General features: G+C 45.2%; 1 protein-coding gene across 1 annotated transcript; it reads left to right on the top strand.

Annotated features, from left to right (window-relative positions):
• Nucleotides 1-851: 851 nt before the first annotated feature.
• On the top strand, nucleotides 852-14090 carry mrtfba (myocardin related transcription factor Ba). Its single transcript, XM_070926826.1, has 16 exons — nucleotides 852-905; nucleotides 3119-3367; nucleotides 7332-7397; nucleotides 7579-7634; nucleotides 7792-7867; nucleotides 8155-8316; nucleotides 8475-8665; nucleotides 8789-8932; nucleotides 9038-9285; nucleotides 9936-10107; nucleotides 10498-11559; nucleotides 11665-11787; nucleotides 12154-12303; nucleotides 12468-12602; nucleotides 12804-12864; nucleotides 13533-14090. The coding sequence occupies exons 2-16, from the start codon at nucleotides 3205-3207 to the stop codon at nucleotides 14045-14047; spliced, it is 3324 nt and encodes a 1107-aa protein (XP_070782927.1). The 5' UTR covers nucleotides 852-905; nucleotides 3119-3204; the 3' UTR covers nucleotides 14048-14090.
• Nucleotides 14091-15859: the final 1769 nt, after the last annotated feature.

Genomic DNA, 15859 nt, shown 5'->3' with positions numbered 1-15859 from the left:
ACAAGACCATTATCTGCCCGGTGTGTCAGTAAACTGATAATCAAACCCTACTCTAGTTTTCTAGATTGTATGCTAAGCTTCTGCCTGCGCAGTTGATTGATTCTTATTCTGAGAGTCTCTCCCTCGGCCTGCAGTGTGATGCTACATTACAGCTCTGTAGTCATCAGCACCGAGAGTTTCTATTGTCTCTGCGTGGACGATCCACTCCCATTGTCATAGAGACCACTGTAGGTTTTCCTAGCAACCCGCGAACATTCATTTTCAGGCCTCAATGCAGCCTTGAGTGTCGGCTAGTTTCATTCAGGCATCTTTAAGTGCTACTTGTCATCTGTTTTGTTCTCTACTCATCTTCAAACAGCTATTCAAGCAACATCAGCGTCTGGTTCGGCACTATGCGTATTTTAATTAGTCATATCACATTCATTTCTTGTAATTATTCTTCTCCTTTTAAAATGTATTCCTTTTGTAGCGTGTCTTTGTCCTAATGCCATGTAAGAAAATACTGTTGTTTTTGAATCTTGCTCTCCGTAATACAGTAGAGCTTTCATCTTTAGAAAATGCCTTTTGAATTTCCATTGACAAAAGTTACATTTGTGGGTTAAACACAGGAAGAGGGAGCAGCAATAGCCAACATGGCTGGACGGAGATAGAAAAGAGTGCTACCTACAGAAGCTCACTCTAGAAACAGAAAATCAAATGTAAAAGACATTACAGGACTGAACACACTATTTATTTGCTATCCATTAGGCATGCAGGGTGGAGTTTTGATAGATGGATGCATTTTTGATGTTCATGTTTGCTCTCTGTCTCCTGCCAGGTTTGACTCCATGGCTTAGTGTGACTCTTGACAGCAACTAGCCCGGTCATCTCTTTCCTCTGTCCCTTGCTGTCCTCTGCTGCTACAGGTAGGCCTGAACGCATCGCCAGAAAGAGTGTTGTTATTGTTACCAACCAAGCCTTTGGTTTGCCTTCATGCAGTCAGGGTAGCCTCTCAAATTTGACCTGGTTTAAGAGGTTGTGATGCACTCTGAAATATATGTGAGTTTATTTTTTCATTATCACTCTTCTTCTGTATTTGTGTACTTCTTTGCACCCAAGCCTTGGGTAAAACCAGTATTGACAAACTAGCTTTTCAAGAGCGGTAAGTGTGACTAAAGCTCGGATCAGTTTATCCTATCAAATTAAACACCAAAGTGAGTGACTTTATATTTTATTACTTCCCACATAAACCTACGTCATTGAGCTAAGGATTTTAGTTCTGCATAAAGTGTTATTTATCTTTCCGTAGTAGTTCGTGTTCCAACTTTTTGTTAGAGGAACTGAGGGAAGGGAAGATTATTCTGCAGCAGCAAAGAGTGAAATCCAGACCTCACTAGTGGATGTTAAATTTCATTGCCAAACAACCTCAGCCTCAACCACATGAGTCAATGCTTTTCTCACAGCTTTGACTCGGCCCAGAAAAGCACAGTATGCACTATAATCTGTAGTACATGCTACAGAGCATAGACTGGTTAATCACTAAAGATGCTGTCACAAAAAACCACTGAGGTTAAACTGTTGATCATCAAGATCTGCGTCTGTAGCGTGGTGTTTTAGTGGCACTCAATCATCATTAAGTGACCGCGGGTCAGAAGCCAAGTTTTAGAGAGTGGGGTAATTTTTCAGTGGTCACCAGATTCAACATGCACCAATCCAGATTGCCGATAAATGCCAAGTGAACTGGGATTGACTCTCATGTTAATGTTGGTGTCTGATTGGTGGGGAAATTGCAGGAAAATGCTAATATATGATTATAAGGTTCAGTTTTGGCTGATTCAGTGCCTTTTTGATTGCTTCTTTTTTAATGAGATGTCACAAGGACCTTTCATGTGGCTGCTTAACTTTCTACATTTATGTATTAAGTATTTTTATAACAAGCTCATGGTTTTGAGCTGTATGCCTTAACAATTTTCATTGTTTGTTTGGATGATTTAAAAAAACTGATTTGAAAAAATACCATTTGCATTGCAAAAACTCTTTAAGGAATTCTTGCACATAAACAGAAGCTCCGTTTTCACTCAGTTCTTTTCCCCATTTTCTGTTAGCAGAGTAATATTACAAACTTGTAATTGAGGAAGACCATGATTAATGTAAACTTCAGTGATCACTGTCTTCTTGTAGCAGGATATGAAGGAGAAAAAAATTCAAGTGAAAATCCGCAAAGAAGAAGAGCTTTACGTGTGGCAAACAGCAGAAATTGAGTGTGTGAAAATATATTTAGCTTGCACTGAGGGACAGCATTTTTTTATAGATTATGATACGATCTTTAAAAGCAGTACAAGAGATGATGAAACATGGAGTTTAAGAGTTGTTGTGTTTGGATACGAGACACGGTAATCAGTGTTCAGCCACCAGAATGGACAACATTCAGACGTGTTGAAACCAAATGTCCAGTAATGTCCCATAGTCTCCCTGGGCCGTCTAATGCCTCTGGCACTTTAAGGGCCTACAGGGAGAAATAAAAGCAGCCATAGGAACACAGTGGACCTCCGCCAAAAGCAACACATCGGGATGGTTGGTAAGGAGTGCTTAGGACCGGGAATGGATGGATGTGGGTGCTGCTGGAGAGCGATAAATAGCGTAGATGTTCAGACGGAGCAGTCCGTCATCTGCTGGTTAAGAGACTGTTGGGAAGCCATGGATACTAAACTGTTTGTTTTGCTCCCCGAAATGTTTCCGTTCGCTCTGTTTGAAACCGCCACAGCGACGTCATATTCCAGATTATGAAGCCCGTCTGAACAGAGAGAACATTCATGCACACACTGACGTTGTTTCTCATGAGCAGCGGTTTGAAGTGATTATTTGGTGTAATGGCCAACCCAGCTCGTTTAATGAATAATTTGGGCTGCGACTGAGCCCTTCCAGATGGCTGAAATGAAATGCCACCCTTAGCATTTCACCAGTTGGGTGAAGTAGTCATACCAACAGGATGATGATTATTATTCTGAATTACTGATGTTCATGAAGAGCCCACAAAATGTCGTTGAGCGATGTATTCCTCCTGTCGAGCTCTTCAGTGAGAGGATTAACGATAGATTTCCCTCCTCATTCTCTCCTCATGTTTCTTGTGTCCACACAGGTAGCAGCAAGACATAACCAAAGGGACGGTGACCCATATCCCTGTTGGCTTGCCTGGGACCCTCCTCAATCACCTCCAGAGGCAGAATGGAGCCCCAGGTTACTCAGGGGCATCTAGGAGCAGAGGGGGACTGTGGGATGTTGAGTCTGCTGTTGCCCAGTCCCCAGAGCGAGGCGGTGACCCACGAGATGGAGGAGCTGTCGCTGCAGCCCACACTGAATCTGCCTCCACTCAATGAACGCAAAAATGGTGAGGACGTGCTGCTTTACACGCCTGTCATGGCATGCTAGGACAGAAGATACGTTAAACAAGCCGCCATGATGGAGGAGTGACCTGAAAAATATTTTTATTTTCACCTTTTCCTTCTGCAAAAAAAAAAAACAAGGAGGTGCCACTCGGCAGGGCGACTGAATGACACAGGAAAAACATTTATGAGGAAGAAGATATAAAAATAGCTTATTCATACATAAACGGCCTGCACTGTTCATTAATGCATGTACACAAGCACACAGATACTCCCTGATAAACTCAAAATGGTTCATAAAACCAGTCCACAACCCCTGAAACTTCCATCAGCTTCTCTTTTGTGCAAAAGAAATGATCTTCATCATGTTAAGCCAGCCTGCATGTTCGCCTCTCATCACCCTCACGATGTTGGTGTTATTTTGGCAGCCACATGGGACTGACTCAGACACTGATGGATGGGTATGTGATTACCAGGCTTTAGGAGCGGGTTAGATTCTGTGGCGCCTTTGCCAGGTCCTAATCATGGCTTTAGATGGTGGAGGGAGATCAGTTCAGTGCAATCACTGCAATATTGATCACCATGCTCAGAAAAGTCTAATTTGTCAGATACAGTCAACAAACGCTGTTCCAGGCAGGATTAAACATGTTTTGGATAATTGTAGGATTTTGTGCTGTCCTGCGCGGTGGCTGCTGCTGTCTGCAGGAGTGCACAGTAAAATGTCTTGACAGTGGAACATTTCTGTGGAATGTCAACAGTAGTAGTAGCACCCACTCATCATCTTGGCTTTTGTCGTTTCCCCTCCGGTGAGAACACACACCTCATACTTTCCACTCTCTGAGCCATCCACCACCGCTTTTGCCAACCGCAGAGTCCCTGCTTTCGTATTGGTTTTAACATGCAGGTGTTAATCTGTCTACCATCGTGACAGGTCTGAGTGTCTGTAACACCACTTGAGTCGTGTGGGGCAGGACGGCTCAGAGAGTCTGCAGGGAGAGAGGAGGAGAACTGGAGTGCTGGCTCTGTCAGGGACGTCAGGACTCAGGGCTGTGAGTTTGTTGTGACAGACAATGAGAGTCTGGCCAGTAAGAGGTGGCCTGTGATGTGAAATCAATAAAGTTATTGATGACAGCTAAAGTCTGCCACGAGGATAAAGGAGCACAAAGTTAAAAACAAAACATAATCAAAAGTTTAAGGGAAGACAAGAGTCACTTAATCATGTTGATTAATGAATGAAGCCTGAAACCTTTGCAGATCATTTTATGTCATTATGTCAGTCATTAGTATGTATGTAGTGCCACTACACTAAAATAAGATCTGCTACGTTCCAAAGTAGGAGGCAAACTAGAATTTTGAGAAGTTTATAAATAGTGAATGCTGCTTCTAATTAACTCTATAGAGTCCGACTCTTTAAAGAAATAGTTACTGCTTTCTCTGTTGTACAGGAAGTCCATCGCAAACTGCACTGATGCATTTGAATTATTTTTGGAATTCAGTCTTCAGTCAGACATTCAAAAAATAGGCCAGAGTCATGGGTGGGTGCACACATCCTCTCCGTCGCACCTATCTATACATCTATTTAACACACACAGAAACGTGTCCGTCTTCATTAGAATGTCTCACACATACACACACGCATCGCCGGCTGACCTACTTTGAGGTCTATGGTTGTCTCTGCATTAGTGGTATAGTGATGTTGTCAGATTTATTTATTTTCGTTAACATAGAGTTGAAAATTAAGGCAACGAAAAACACTAACACGTATCATGTTTGATTAATTCCCACAAAAACCACAGTGTAAAAATGGCAAGTTGCAGATTAACAGGAAGTTATGTGCGGGACTATTTCTTGGCTGAGTGCAGTGACTTCCTGGAGTCTGGTTGCCTGGTAACCTCACAGGGATGTTTCTACACCGATTAAACAAACAAGATACAACGTGTTAATTAGTGAGCTAAAGAGATGCTGGCAGGCAGATTTTGTTACCTTTGAACAGAGTGTGTGTGTGTGTGTGTGTGTGTGTGTGTGTGTGTGTGTGTATGTGTATGAACAGCTCAGTCATGTCATCCACTCTCTCTCCTGAGCCTGCTCAGGTCACAGGTCAACACATGTTTGTCAGGCTGAGCAGCATTTCCCAGAAGAATTTCGGACAATGCCACTGACTGGAAGTCTGTATCACCTTAAACAAACATGTCCCCACTGCGTGCCTTCCTCCAACTATTTACTGAGTGTAGTTTTCTTCCAGGGATGTATAGACCCTTTCCAACAAGCCCTGCAAAATGTCTGTATGAACAGGAGCCAGAGTAGATTTCTGTAAATGTTTCTTCACAGCTGTAGTTTGAATTAAAGCTGCAGACATTTTGACTTATGACCCACCCCCCCCCCCCCCCCCCCCAACATATCTACGATGATAATGATAATGGACACCAAAGAGAGGACAAAAGATCTGAAGTTGGTGAGGCCAGCTGTTTCCTGTCGGAGCAAGAGAGCTTGTATTTCACTGTAGGTTGTGACGCGTCCCTTCCTGTGAATGGAGAAGTTACTCATGGTCAGTATTTAATCTAAGCAAATCTACACCACCTCTCAGTCAGTGTGACACTTCCTTGTGAGACTTGTGTCTTTTCAGCTCGAAGATGCAGAAGTTGTTGTCCTTAGTCAGCACTGACTCAGGATCTTGACTGTACTTGAGTAGTTAGGAACCAGTGTAGTCCTCCACATCAGGCTGTGTTGGGATCGCCTACAGCCAGAAAATAACCCATCCCCAATCCTAAACTGGCTGAGTGAGCGAGGGAAGTGAGAGTCGAGGGGGAGGAGGGGGTTGTAGCCCTGCGAAAAAGAAAAAAAAAAAAGAGCCAGGGAGGGGTAGAGAAATAGAGGACGTGCCCAATGTTGCTTCTCTGTAATTCTTAGAAGTGTGGCAACACTTTTGGTTGATCATGTTGCACTGCGGCTGAGAGGATGTGACTATAAGCTACATATTTTGGGCTTTCCTGCAAAGGCTGTAGGATCAAATGACTTAATCCCTCAGTTGTCTTTTGGACTGCTCTATAGGCTAGGAGTGTCAGTCAGTGGCCTGTATGGAGGTAGAGACGCTCAGTGACTGCTGCACTGGGTTCAGAGCAGGTGAGCGCTCCTCTTCTTTGTTGTTATTTTCATGCTGATTGCTCAACTCAAGTGAGCTAATGCTGTTGTCAGCTTGATAATGACATCATATCTAGTATTTTAGTGGTGCATGTCCAACTTTGCCTCGCAACGTTGTTGTGAGTTTGGGTTGCAGTGGTCCTAACATTAAAGCAGTGTAAGAACAGCCTGGGAAATGTCATGTAAGATGAGGCTCCCATCCTTAAACAGCTACTGAAGACGGAGTTTGTACGAGATCGCTCTCGGGACTGACGTTATACAAGTTTGCTGCTTAACAATTACATTGAAGCTGTCGAGCTCAGGCTCCCTCCAACAACGCTCATACAAATAAGTGTAAAAAAGAAAATCATGCAAGTAAAATTAGATCTGAGACACAAAGACATGAAATAGTGCAGAAGTTAAAATATAGGAATAAAATATAATATAAAATGAAAAATAGTGTAATATGATATGAAATATAAAAAGGCTATAACATGTCCCAGCAGATAGGATGGAGGGTTTCGTATAGGCATAGCTGGTATAGGTTCACCACACTACCATGCACTGTGTTTAACCAATATTTATAAAAATGTGGTTGATAACTTGATGTCTTGAGTGCAAAATGCCCCTATATAGAATGATGTCATTGTATGTCATCAACAGAGCAGGATGTAAGTGATGTAATGTAATATCGGGGTGGGGAGAAGTTTTAGTATGTGGTTACCTTCAGTTTGATCTCATTTTCTTCCCTATTTTATTTTTATATACTGCCTCATCTGCTTTCCCTCTTTTTTTCTACTTAACATTACAATCAAAATGCCTCTGTTTTAACATGTTTTCTTTTGTTTTCAGCCCTGCAGTTGAGGCTTCAGCAAAGGCGGACCCGGGAGCAGCTGGTGGAGCAGGGCATCATGCCACGTGAGTATCGGCACTGCCAGTTGTCCATCACTCACCGAAGAGCTAATGTGGTGTGGGGGCGGGAATAAGATAACAAACTGGGACCCTGATAGCTGAGATAATAAACATGTTTGCTTTATTTGTTATGCATCTAGATCATTTGACTGTAAACTTGTGCGAATGAAAGTGTTCTGTGTTGCAGCTCTGAAGAGCCCGGCAGCCTTCCATGGACAGATTCGCAGCTTGGAGAGAGCCAGGGTAAGGCACCCAGCTTGGAAATAAAGTCCTAAATGTGGACTTGAGAAGCAGAGGAAATGTACTTTTGGACTGCTGTGTTGCTCAGTGCAGCAGAAAAGAGTGGGACGTGAACATTTGGAGGATTTTCTAACTGTTCTGTGTCCGTCTTTCTCTTTAGACAGAGAATTTCCTCAAGCACAAGATCCGCAGTCGTCCAGAGAGAGCAGAGCTGGTCAGGATGCACATCCTGCAAGGTACTGGTGATTCTCTAGTTGTCACTACGTACACTTACAGTATCATCTACTGTTACCTGTGGACCTTTTTAAATAAAGCGTTGGAAGAAAAAGACTGTCCTTAGAATAGGAAGGAATAGGAAGCCTTAATGTTCAAACATTTATTACACATCTGAAACATCATAGAAGTCAAACCGGCACCAGGCACGGTGCTATAAATGAATATCTCCCCGGGCAGCACCACAAACAAGAAATCTACAAGCTGACATTATACTGTATGACATATCCCTCTTATGTTCGCCCCTCAGAGACTGGAGCAGAACCCTCACTACAGGCCACCCAGATGAGACTGAAGAGGGCCCGGCTGGCCGACAACCTGAACGAGAAGATCGCCCAGAGACCCGGCCCCATGGAGCTGATAGAGAAAAACATCCTGCCGGTGGATTCCAGCCTTAAACAGGCCATCATCGGTGAGAGACGGGGGGCAACAGTGGTGATAAAATAGCTTGTGCTTTTAGATAATTTCTGCCTTAATGGGCACTATCAGGAAGAGGTCTTCGTTTGATCGGCCATGCAGGCAATTGGAGAGAAATGATGTTAAGTACTGGACTTTGTGGTTGTCTCTCAGTGGGCCAGGTGAATTATCACAAGGTGGTGGATGAGGACAGCTGCGATGCCCTGTCCCCAGAGCAGCCTGCCAGCCAGGAGTCTCAGAGTTCTGTTCCCTCTCCCATGGAGAGCAAAGCGCCAGAGACGCCCTCTCCAGCCCCAGCACCACCACCACCACCACCACAACCACTACCCACCACCATGCTGCAGGTCAGTTACAGGACTAATAACACTGCCCTAATAGCCCCTGTTTTTATTAACTTCATAACATTGATATTGGACTTTACAGTGTTCATAACAAGTTCAGTTCTAAGCATCTGTTTGCTTCTTCAGGCCTTCCCAGTTGCTACACAAGCAGCAACAGAAATTGTGAAAGTGATCTCTGCCACTGAGCCGCCTGCCAGCCGCCCAGTTGTCACCCCCACACAGCCAGTCACCACAGCTGCTCCTTCAAAACCAGGCCCGACACTGGTGAAAGTAAGAGCTTTATTTCCCCCACCTCTAAACACAATATCACCTCTTTCTGTAATATTTGAAGGCCGTCGGACAAACCGCATGTTTTCCGGTTCCCTCCCACAACAGCAAAGCCAGCAAAGGTCGCCCTCAGAGAAGAGCCGCAGTAAGAAGGGCAAAGAGCCCAAGTCCAGAGTGAAAAAGCTCAAGTATCACCAGTATGTTCCCCCAGACCAGAAGCAGGAGGCCAGTGAAGCACCCATGGACTCCTCTTATGCCCGACTACTGCAGCAACAGCAGCTGTTCCTCCAGCTGCAGATCCTCAGCCAGCAACAGCAGCACTACAACTACCAGACTATATTACCAGCACCTCTCAAGTACGTATATATATATATACATATATATAGTACATACATAAATATATATATATATGTAAAACATTGGAACTAATAAGAAAAAATAGTAATTGCATTGTTGTATTTCTACCTACAGTATATCACAGACACAGTTTTATGGATTTAAGTTTTTACCACGATTGTATTCTCTAAAAGATGTTTCCTCTAAACTGGTTGGCTCGCCTCCATAACTCTGTATCTGAAAGTGCCTGAAAGCAAGCCAAATATTGTTATTTTCAACGACCCAGAGGGCCATTAGCTAGTTTCCAATAACAACTCTGCATCTAATCATATGAATAACTAACAGGATGTTGTTTCCCCAGCTGCTGTTTGTGTGAATGAACGTCGTCACAGCGACCAAGCTCCCTTTGAACTGTGCTAGTGCACTGTAGTTTGGTCGACTGGCTTTGTTAGTGAGGCGCGGGGCACAGGATGGATGGTCTGTTCATATTAAGAGCAGATTTCCTCTCTCTCTTTCCTGTCTTTCTCTTTTCTCTCTCTCTCTCTCTTCAATCATCTCTCCAATTACACTCCTTTCCTCCTCTTCCTCTGTTCCTTTTTCTTATTTATGTCATAGGGAAGTAGTGTACATTATTTCTTGACCTCATCTTTTTGTGTCTGTCTCTCTGTAGACCTGTGGCAGAGGGTCAGAGCAGCAGTGCCGGCAGCCTGCCGACCTCCATCATGGTGTCTTTGCCCGCTGCACCTCCACCTCCCCCTGTGCCTTCGGCCTCGGCTCGCCCAAACAACTCACTCTCAAACCGCAAGCCAGGAGTCTTGCCTGCCAACCTGGAGGAGATGAAGGTAATTGAAAACCCATGTGTACCAGCAAAACCCCTCAGAAACCAGCCTAGAAATCCCAAGTTTCATAAAGGAGGTTTCATAAAGCAATGATAATGATGGCAGCATTTTTTCAATGCACTCCAGGAGTCAAGAAACAGTTGTAGAAAAAGGTCAAATTTAGTGATGCTTTTTTACAAACTTTGAACCCCCTCTTCCAGTCTTTGTGCTAAGCTAATTTGCATCTGGCTGTAGCTCCATATTTAATGAACAGATATGGAGAGTGGTATTGAGTTTCTCATCTTACTCTCGACAAAAAAGCTAAAGCGTTGAACTATTCCTTTAAAATCAGCTGCACTCCTCCTCTAGCACCAGTCCAACACTGATGATATGATGATATTTATATTTGTCTAGGTGGCTGAGCTAAAACTGGAGCTAAAGCTACGCGGCCTCCCTGTGTCAGGAACAAAGACTGATCTGATAGAAAGACTGAAGCCTTTCCAGGACAATCCCAGCATCTCTGCTCCTACCACCATTCATGCCCCTGGCACCACCACCTTCTCGTCCGTTCCGATGGAGGTCACCACTACTACCACCCCTGCTATAGTCCTCCCAGTCCAGCAGGTGGCTCCAGAGAACACGAACTCCACACCACCGGTCTCACCCATTCCCTATGATCCCTCCGCCCTTCAGCAGGATGTAGGCATGTCTGAGGCTCCTTCTGAAACACAAATGGTGAGCCCTGGCTGGGCATGTCCACGGCCCTCACCTCTCCTGTCTTTCCGAGTCCCGGCAGAAAAGGACAGGAGGCTCCATGAGAAGGAGCGGCAGATAGAAGAGTTGATGAGGAAGCTGGAACAGGAGCAGAGGCTGGTGGAGGAGCTGAAGATGCAGCTGGAGGTGGAGAAGAGGGCCACCACCACTGACTCTGTATCTCCCCAACTCACCTCGATACCTGCTATGAACCCTGTTCCTGCTGTCCTGAACTCAAATGTAGTCAAAATGGAGGGTGCAGTGCTGTCAAACTGTTCATCCACTCCCGCTACAATCCCTAACTCTATCCTGGGCTCCCAGGCTCTCTCCCCCCTGCCGACAGTGGTCAAGTTGGAGGATGTGACTGTTTCTTCTGGCAAGCCGCTCCAGCTCCAGACCCAAACCCAGCTCCTCACCCAGATCCAAACCCAAGCCCAAGTAACCGCCAGCCCACAGCTCCTCCCCCAGTCACAGCGAAGTCCCAAACTCCAGACCCAGCCCCAGTCCCAACCCGCAGCCCCCAGCCTGCAGCAGTTCTTCATCAGCCACACAGGTGGGGTGTCCCAGGTGCTGGGTCAGCCTCAGACCCTGTTAACCACTTCTGGTCAACCTCAGACTCTGCTGACCAGGACTGGCCAGGCTGGGACTCAGATCCTCCTCCCAGTCTCACTACCCAACAATGCTACTGCAATCCAGCTGCCAAGCACCACTGTCAGCCTGCAGGTGAGAGTTCAGTAGAGCAACATAATGTGTTGGTGTCAGTTAGAAAGTCAGAAAACTGGATGCGTAGAATCAGAGTTATGTTCTTACACTTTCCCCCTATCTCAGCCTGTTCTTCAGGCCACAGTCTCAAATCCAGGCCTGGTCCAGGCCTCAGTTCCTCAGCTGCAAACCACTAAGCTGGAGACGGCACCCAGCCATCAGTTAGCCAACCACAACCAATTGCTGCAGGTCAGTCACGCCACGTAACTAGTTGCATTTCTGTGAGAAATTGTGCTACAGTGCCTTTTGCTAACGTGTCAGTTTGCCCTGTCTAAAAGAGTAGTGTTTATTTGTCACTGATTTAGCTATTGTCAGACTTAGCTTGCTTCATGAAACTCAACTTTTCCTTCCATTCCTCCTTTAAAACAACAGCTACATTTGTTAGTTTTTTTGTTCTTGACCACAGTCATGACAAATATGTATTTATTTATTTTGGGGGTTTTTGAAGGGGGTTTTTGGGTCTTTTTATATCTGTCTTTTTTTGTGCTGTTATGATGATGTTAATCCCATGATACATGATGGATTGATGTGAGACTCTGTCTTGTGTCTTGTTAGACTCTGACTATGTGCAATAACACCACTGGTTTGGAGAACCAGACTAGACCCGAGATAAATCCCCAGTGTTTCCTGAGAAGCTGCCCAGAGAACAGGGTCTCTCCACGGGCTTCTCCCAACCACCACATCTCAAACGGGCCCTTCAATAAGGTACCAGTGCTGAGGGGCGGGGGTCTAGCCTACTTACTTGATGCTTTTTGAGATCATGTACTATTTAATTTGAACAGTTTTCCCGACTTAACTTGAAGTGTTTGCTTCATACAAAGGTTTTTAATTCTGCCTGTATTTTCCCCGTCTCTCTCTTTTTCTTCCAGTCTCCCTCTCCCCAGCCTACTTTCATCCTTCAGCCCACCTCTCTTGTTACTCAGCCTCCCAAGACAAGAGAGCCTCCCCGCTATGAGGAGGCCGTCAAACAGAGCCGCAACTTCCACATCAACAATGTTTCACAGGTTCGATACAGCTACAGTCCAAGCACACACACACACACACACACACACACACACCACTACAGACCACTCAAACCATGCATTTCTCTGGCCTTCAGAATACAAAAAAATATGAGTCTATTTTCAGTTTTCCAACCTTGACAAATTGTTTCGCTCTTGGTGAACCAGCCTCAAGTCTCTTAATCTTGTTGCCTGTCTTTTCAGGTTCCCACGGCAACCAGCCAGCAAATGGATGACTTGTTCGACATTCTCATAGAGAGTGGAGGTAAGGACGTGCACGCTGACGGTACAAACCCAGAACTATGTGCAAGTTTAAGACATTATGGTCTCAGGAAATACTGAGGAAACTGCTGTGGAGGCAGCGGTGTTGTACATCTTGTGCTGAAGGAATTGGACTGATTATGACTGATATCAGCCTTTTAGATATTTATGTTGTCTTGGCCAATATGACACTGATTCCCAACCAGGGGTACTTCTGCTGTTGCCAGAGGGTACGTGGAAAGACTGTGGAGTAACTCAAGGAATTTGAAAAAATAGAAATTATGATTTGACTAAAAATATATAGTCATTGAGAAACAGCAGCTATAGCCGTTATAGAAAATGGATGGATGGATGGATGGGAGCAGAGAGGTCTAAACAGCTAGCTTAAGTGAGGGATAAATGGTTGAAATAGTTAGCTAAAAGTAATGGATAAATAGTTCCAGTTAAATCAGTTTGTGTGTGTAAAGGTTGTGGTGTCAATGAAGGGCTTTAGGAGCTGCTAACACTAAACATTAGTGTGTCAGTTTCTGAGTTTTAGCATCCCACTGTCAACAAACTAGGTTCTGAAGAATTTGAAAAGCCTATGTCAGTGGCAGTGCCTTCAGATGAGCCCTCATTGGTTGAACCCTCATAATAATCCTAGTTTTTATCCTCACCCCCCCCCCTCTCCAGAAATCACTCCATTTATCCAGCAGGACCCTTCAGTGTCTCTCACTAAGACCAACCCAGTCACAGCAAACATCACCACCCTGCCGGTCAGCACCGCTGTCTCCAGGCCACCTCCACAGATCCAGGTGGCCCCTCCGCCCACCCTGAGCCCCCTCATCGGCCAAAGCCTGCCCAGCCTCTCCTCGCTGGCCACAGACAATCAGCTGGAGGCCTTTCTGGAGCGAACACTGGCCGACACGTCGCCAGAGTCAGACCCGCGCACACAGGGCCTGATGGAGGAGCTGCAGGCCCAGCTGATGGAGCAGCAACCCTACTCACCCATGGACACATCAGACCTGTCCTTCTGTGATTCCTCCTCGCCCCCCTCCTCGCTCAACATCGGCCTGTCTGACCCAGGCATGGACAATATGGAGTGGCTGGACCTCACCATGCCACCAGGTCCTGCCGGGGCGCTCACACCACTGGGGATCCCAACGGACTTCCTGGATACACACGACCTGCAGCTGCACTGGGACTGACGGAGGGGTGGATGAAAGGAAAAGACAGATACAAGAGAGTTGAGCCAGGAGTGAGAGATGGATGAGGAGAGGAAGAAACGGATCGACAGCCGCAAAGAGGTTGAGTTTTAAAAAAGGAAGCAAAAGGAGGAGAAACCATGGCATTTCTGTGCCACATCACTCCATACCATCTGTAATATTCCCACTATACTGCAGGAGAGACGCTGTACAGGCAGCACACTGATTCAAGTTGAACTACAAGCAGGAGTTTGCACAGCTTTAAAAGAGGGCCTATTATGGCTGAACAGCCAGAGTAATAACGTCATCACTAAGGTGATCGTGGTCACAATGTCTGATGTCATGATTTTTATGATGTTACAGAAACGAGGAGACAGAGCCAAATGAACATTGGTAGCATGGACTGTTTGTAAATAGTCTTTAAACCACACTAATACAACTTAGCTCTTTCTCTCTGACAGAGCCTGAAGAGCAATGATGGCTGATATTTCTGCTGGAGGTTTGGCTGGTTGGCTCTCAGTGTGAACATTGCGTCTATTTTACTGTGTAAGCACAGTAACTACATGTAAAAGGGTTCATAAATACTTCCAGTGGTGTGAAGGCCTTTGTTCCACTGAAGCATACTGTGCCACAGGAGGTTATAAAAGCCGGTCGTTACAACACAATAACTGTCGCTCTAAATGACAGCTGACAGACTGCACATGAAATGTGCTCGTAATTCAAACATTGAAAGGAGATTAGATTCTCAAGGCTTGGCCTGGGGCATCAGTGCTTTATGATGTCAGCACAGCCTCAGCCACTGACCACTTCACCTGGGAAAGCTTAGACTAAACCTGTCTAGGTGCTTTGAGAGGTTGCTTCAGTCTGTCTCAGGTGCTGGACTGTCAAATGTTCCCTTTATTACTCAAAGCCAGATGTGCTCAGTCAGTCACTGAGCCAAGTTTTAAAGGGGTTCCTTTAAGCCTCTGTTCACACTGGCCCAGTCTACCACATATTGTAGATTACAATGTTTGCTGACTAATCTGATACGTTGCATCAGATGTGACTGTTTTTCCTCTGACCTATCACGACCCTCGGGTCGAGCTGACGAACCAATGACTCTAAAGAACAAAGACTCAACTTCAGTCGCACGACGAGAGGAGCAAGCTCCTCCATCTACGTGAGAGCTATGCACTAAAGAGGCGGAGCGATCTGGCCTCATTCACCTCAGAACAAGGAAATGTGAACTCTGCATATCCAAGGTGATAGTGAATTATTTTAAGTGATCAATACGGCTGTGATCGGCATGACGACCACGTGGCCAAATGCTCCAGAGATACTGCAGTTGTTGTCCAAGTATCTTATTTTGAATGTAAAGATCGAAAAATGGGACTTTACTCACAACGTTGGCAGCTTTTTTTTTTTTCTTCTGATAGTAAACTGACATAAAACAGTGGAAAGGGAACAAATATGACATATGTAGACACACACACACATAATAATAAGCATGTGTGTGCTGCAAGCTCTATCAAGGAGTAAAGATGTCTTTGGAGAAGATGAGCTTTATATCTAGCTGTCCGACAGTGTCCCTGCACTTTGTGTGTGTGTGTGTGTGTGTGTCAGGGTGGGAAATTACTGCACCACTAGCTGACAAACGTGCTAGTTAACGAGAGCCTGTCGCTGATATGTTAGTCTGCGTTAACGGCCCATTTATCGAGTGACAGAATATTCTAAAGTAATATTTGGCTGGTGAACTTGTGATGCATCAGCTGCTACGACAAAGTTAGTTTCCTGACTCAGTGTGTGTGTGTGAGAGAAGCAAGAAAGCATGGTGAT

The sequence above is a fragment of the Enoplosus armatus genome, chromosome 20 (assembly GCF_043641665.1).
Source record: "Enoplosus armatus isolate fEnoArm2 chromosome 20, fEnoArm2.hap1, whole genome shotgun sequence".
In the NCBI taxonomy this organism is placed as follows: Eukaryota; Metazoa; Chordata; class Actinopteri; order Centrarchiformes; family Enoplosidae; genus Enoplosus; species Enoplosus armatus.
This window is presented reverse-complemented; position numbering and strand designations above follow the sequence as displayed.

What these genes read in the sequence shown, in the direction of transcription:
- mrtfba (XM_070926826.1), top strand. Translation starts at nt 3,205, where the DNA reads ATGGAGCCCCAGGTTACTCAGGGGCATCTAGGAGCAGAGGGGGACTGT. An exon ending in GGAGCAGGGCATCATGCCAC is followed by an intron (nt 7,398 to 7,578) that starts GTGAGTATCGGC and finishes TCTGTGTTGCAG; the next exon opens with CTCTGAAGAGCCCGGCAGCC. An exon ending in ATATTACCAGCACCTCTCAA is followed by an intron (nt 9,286 to 9,935) that starts GTACGTATATAT and finishes GTCTCTCTGTAG; the next exon opens with ACCTGTGGCAGAGGGTCAGA.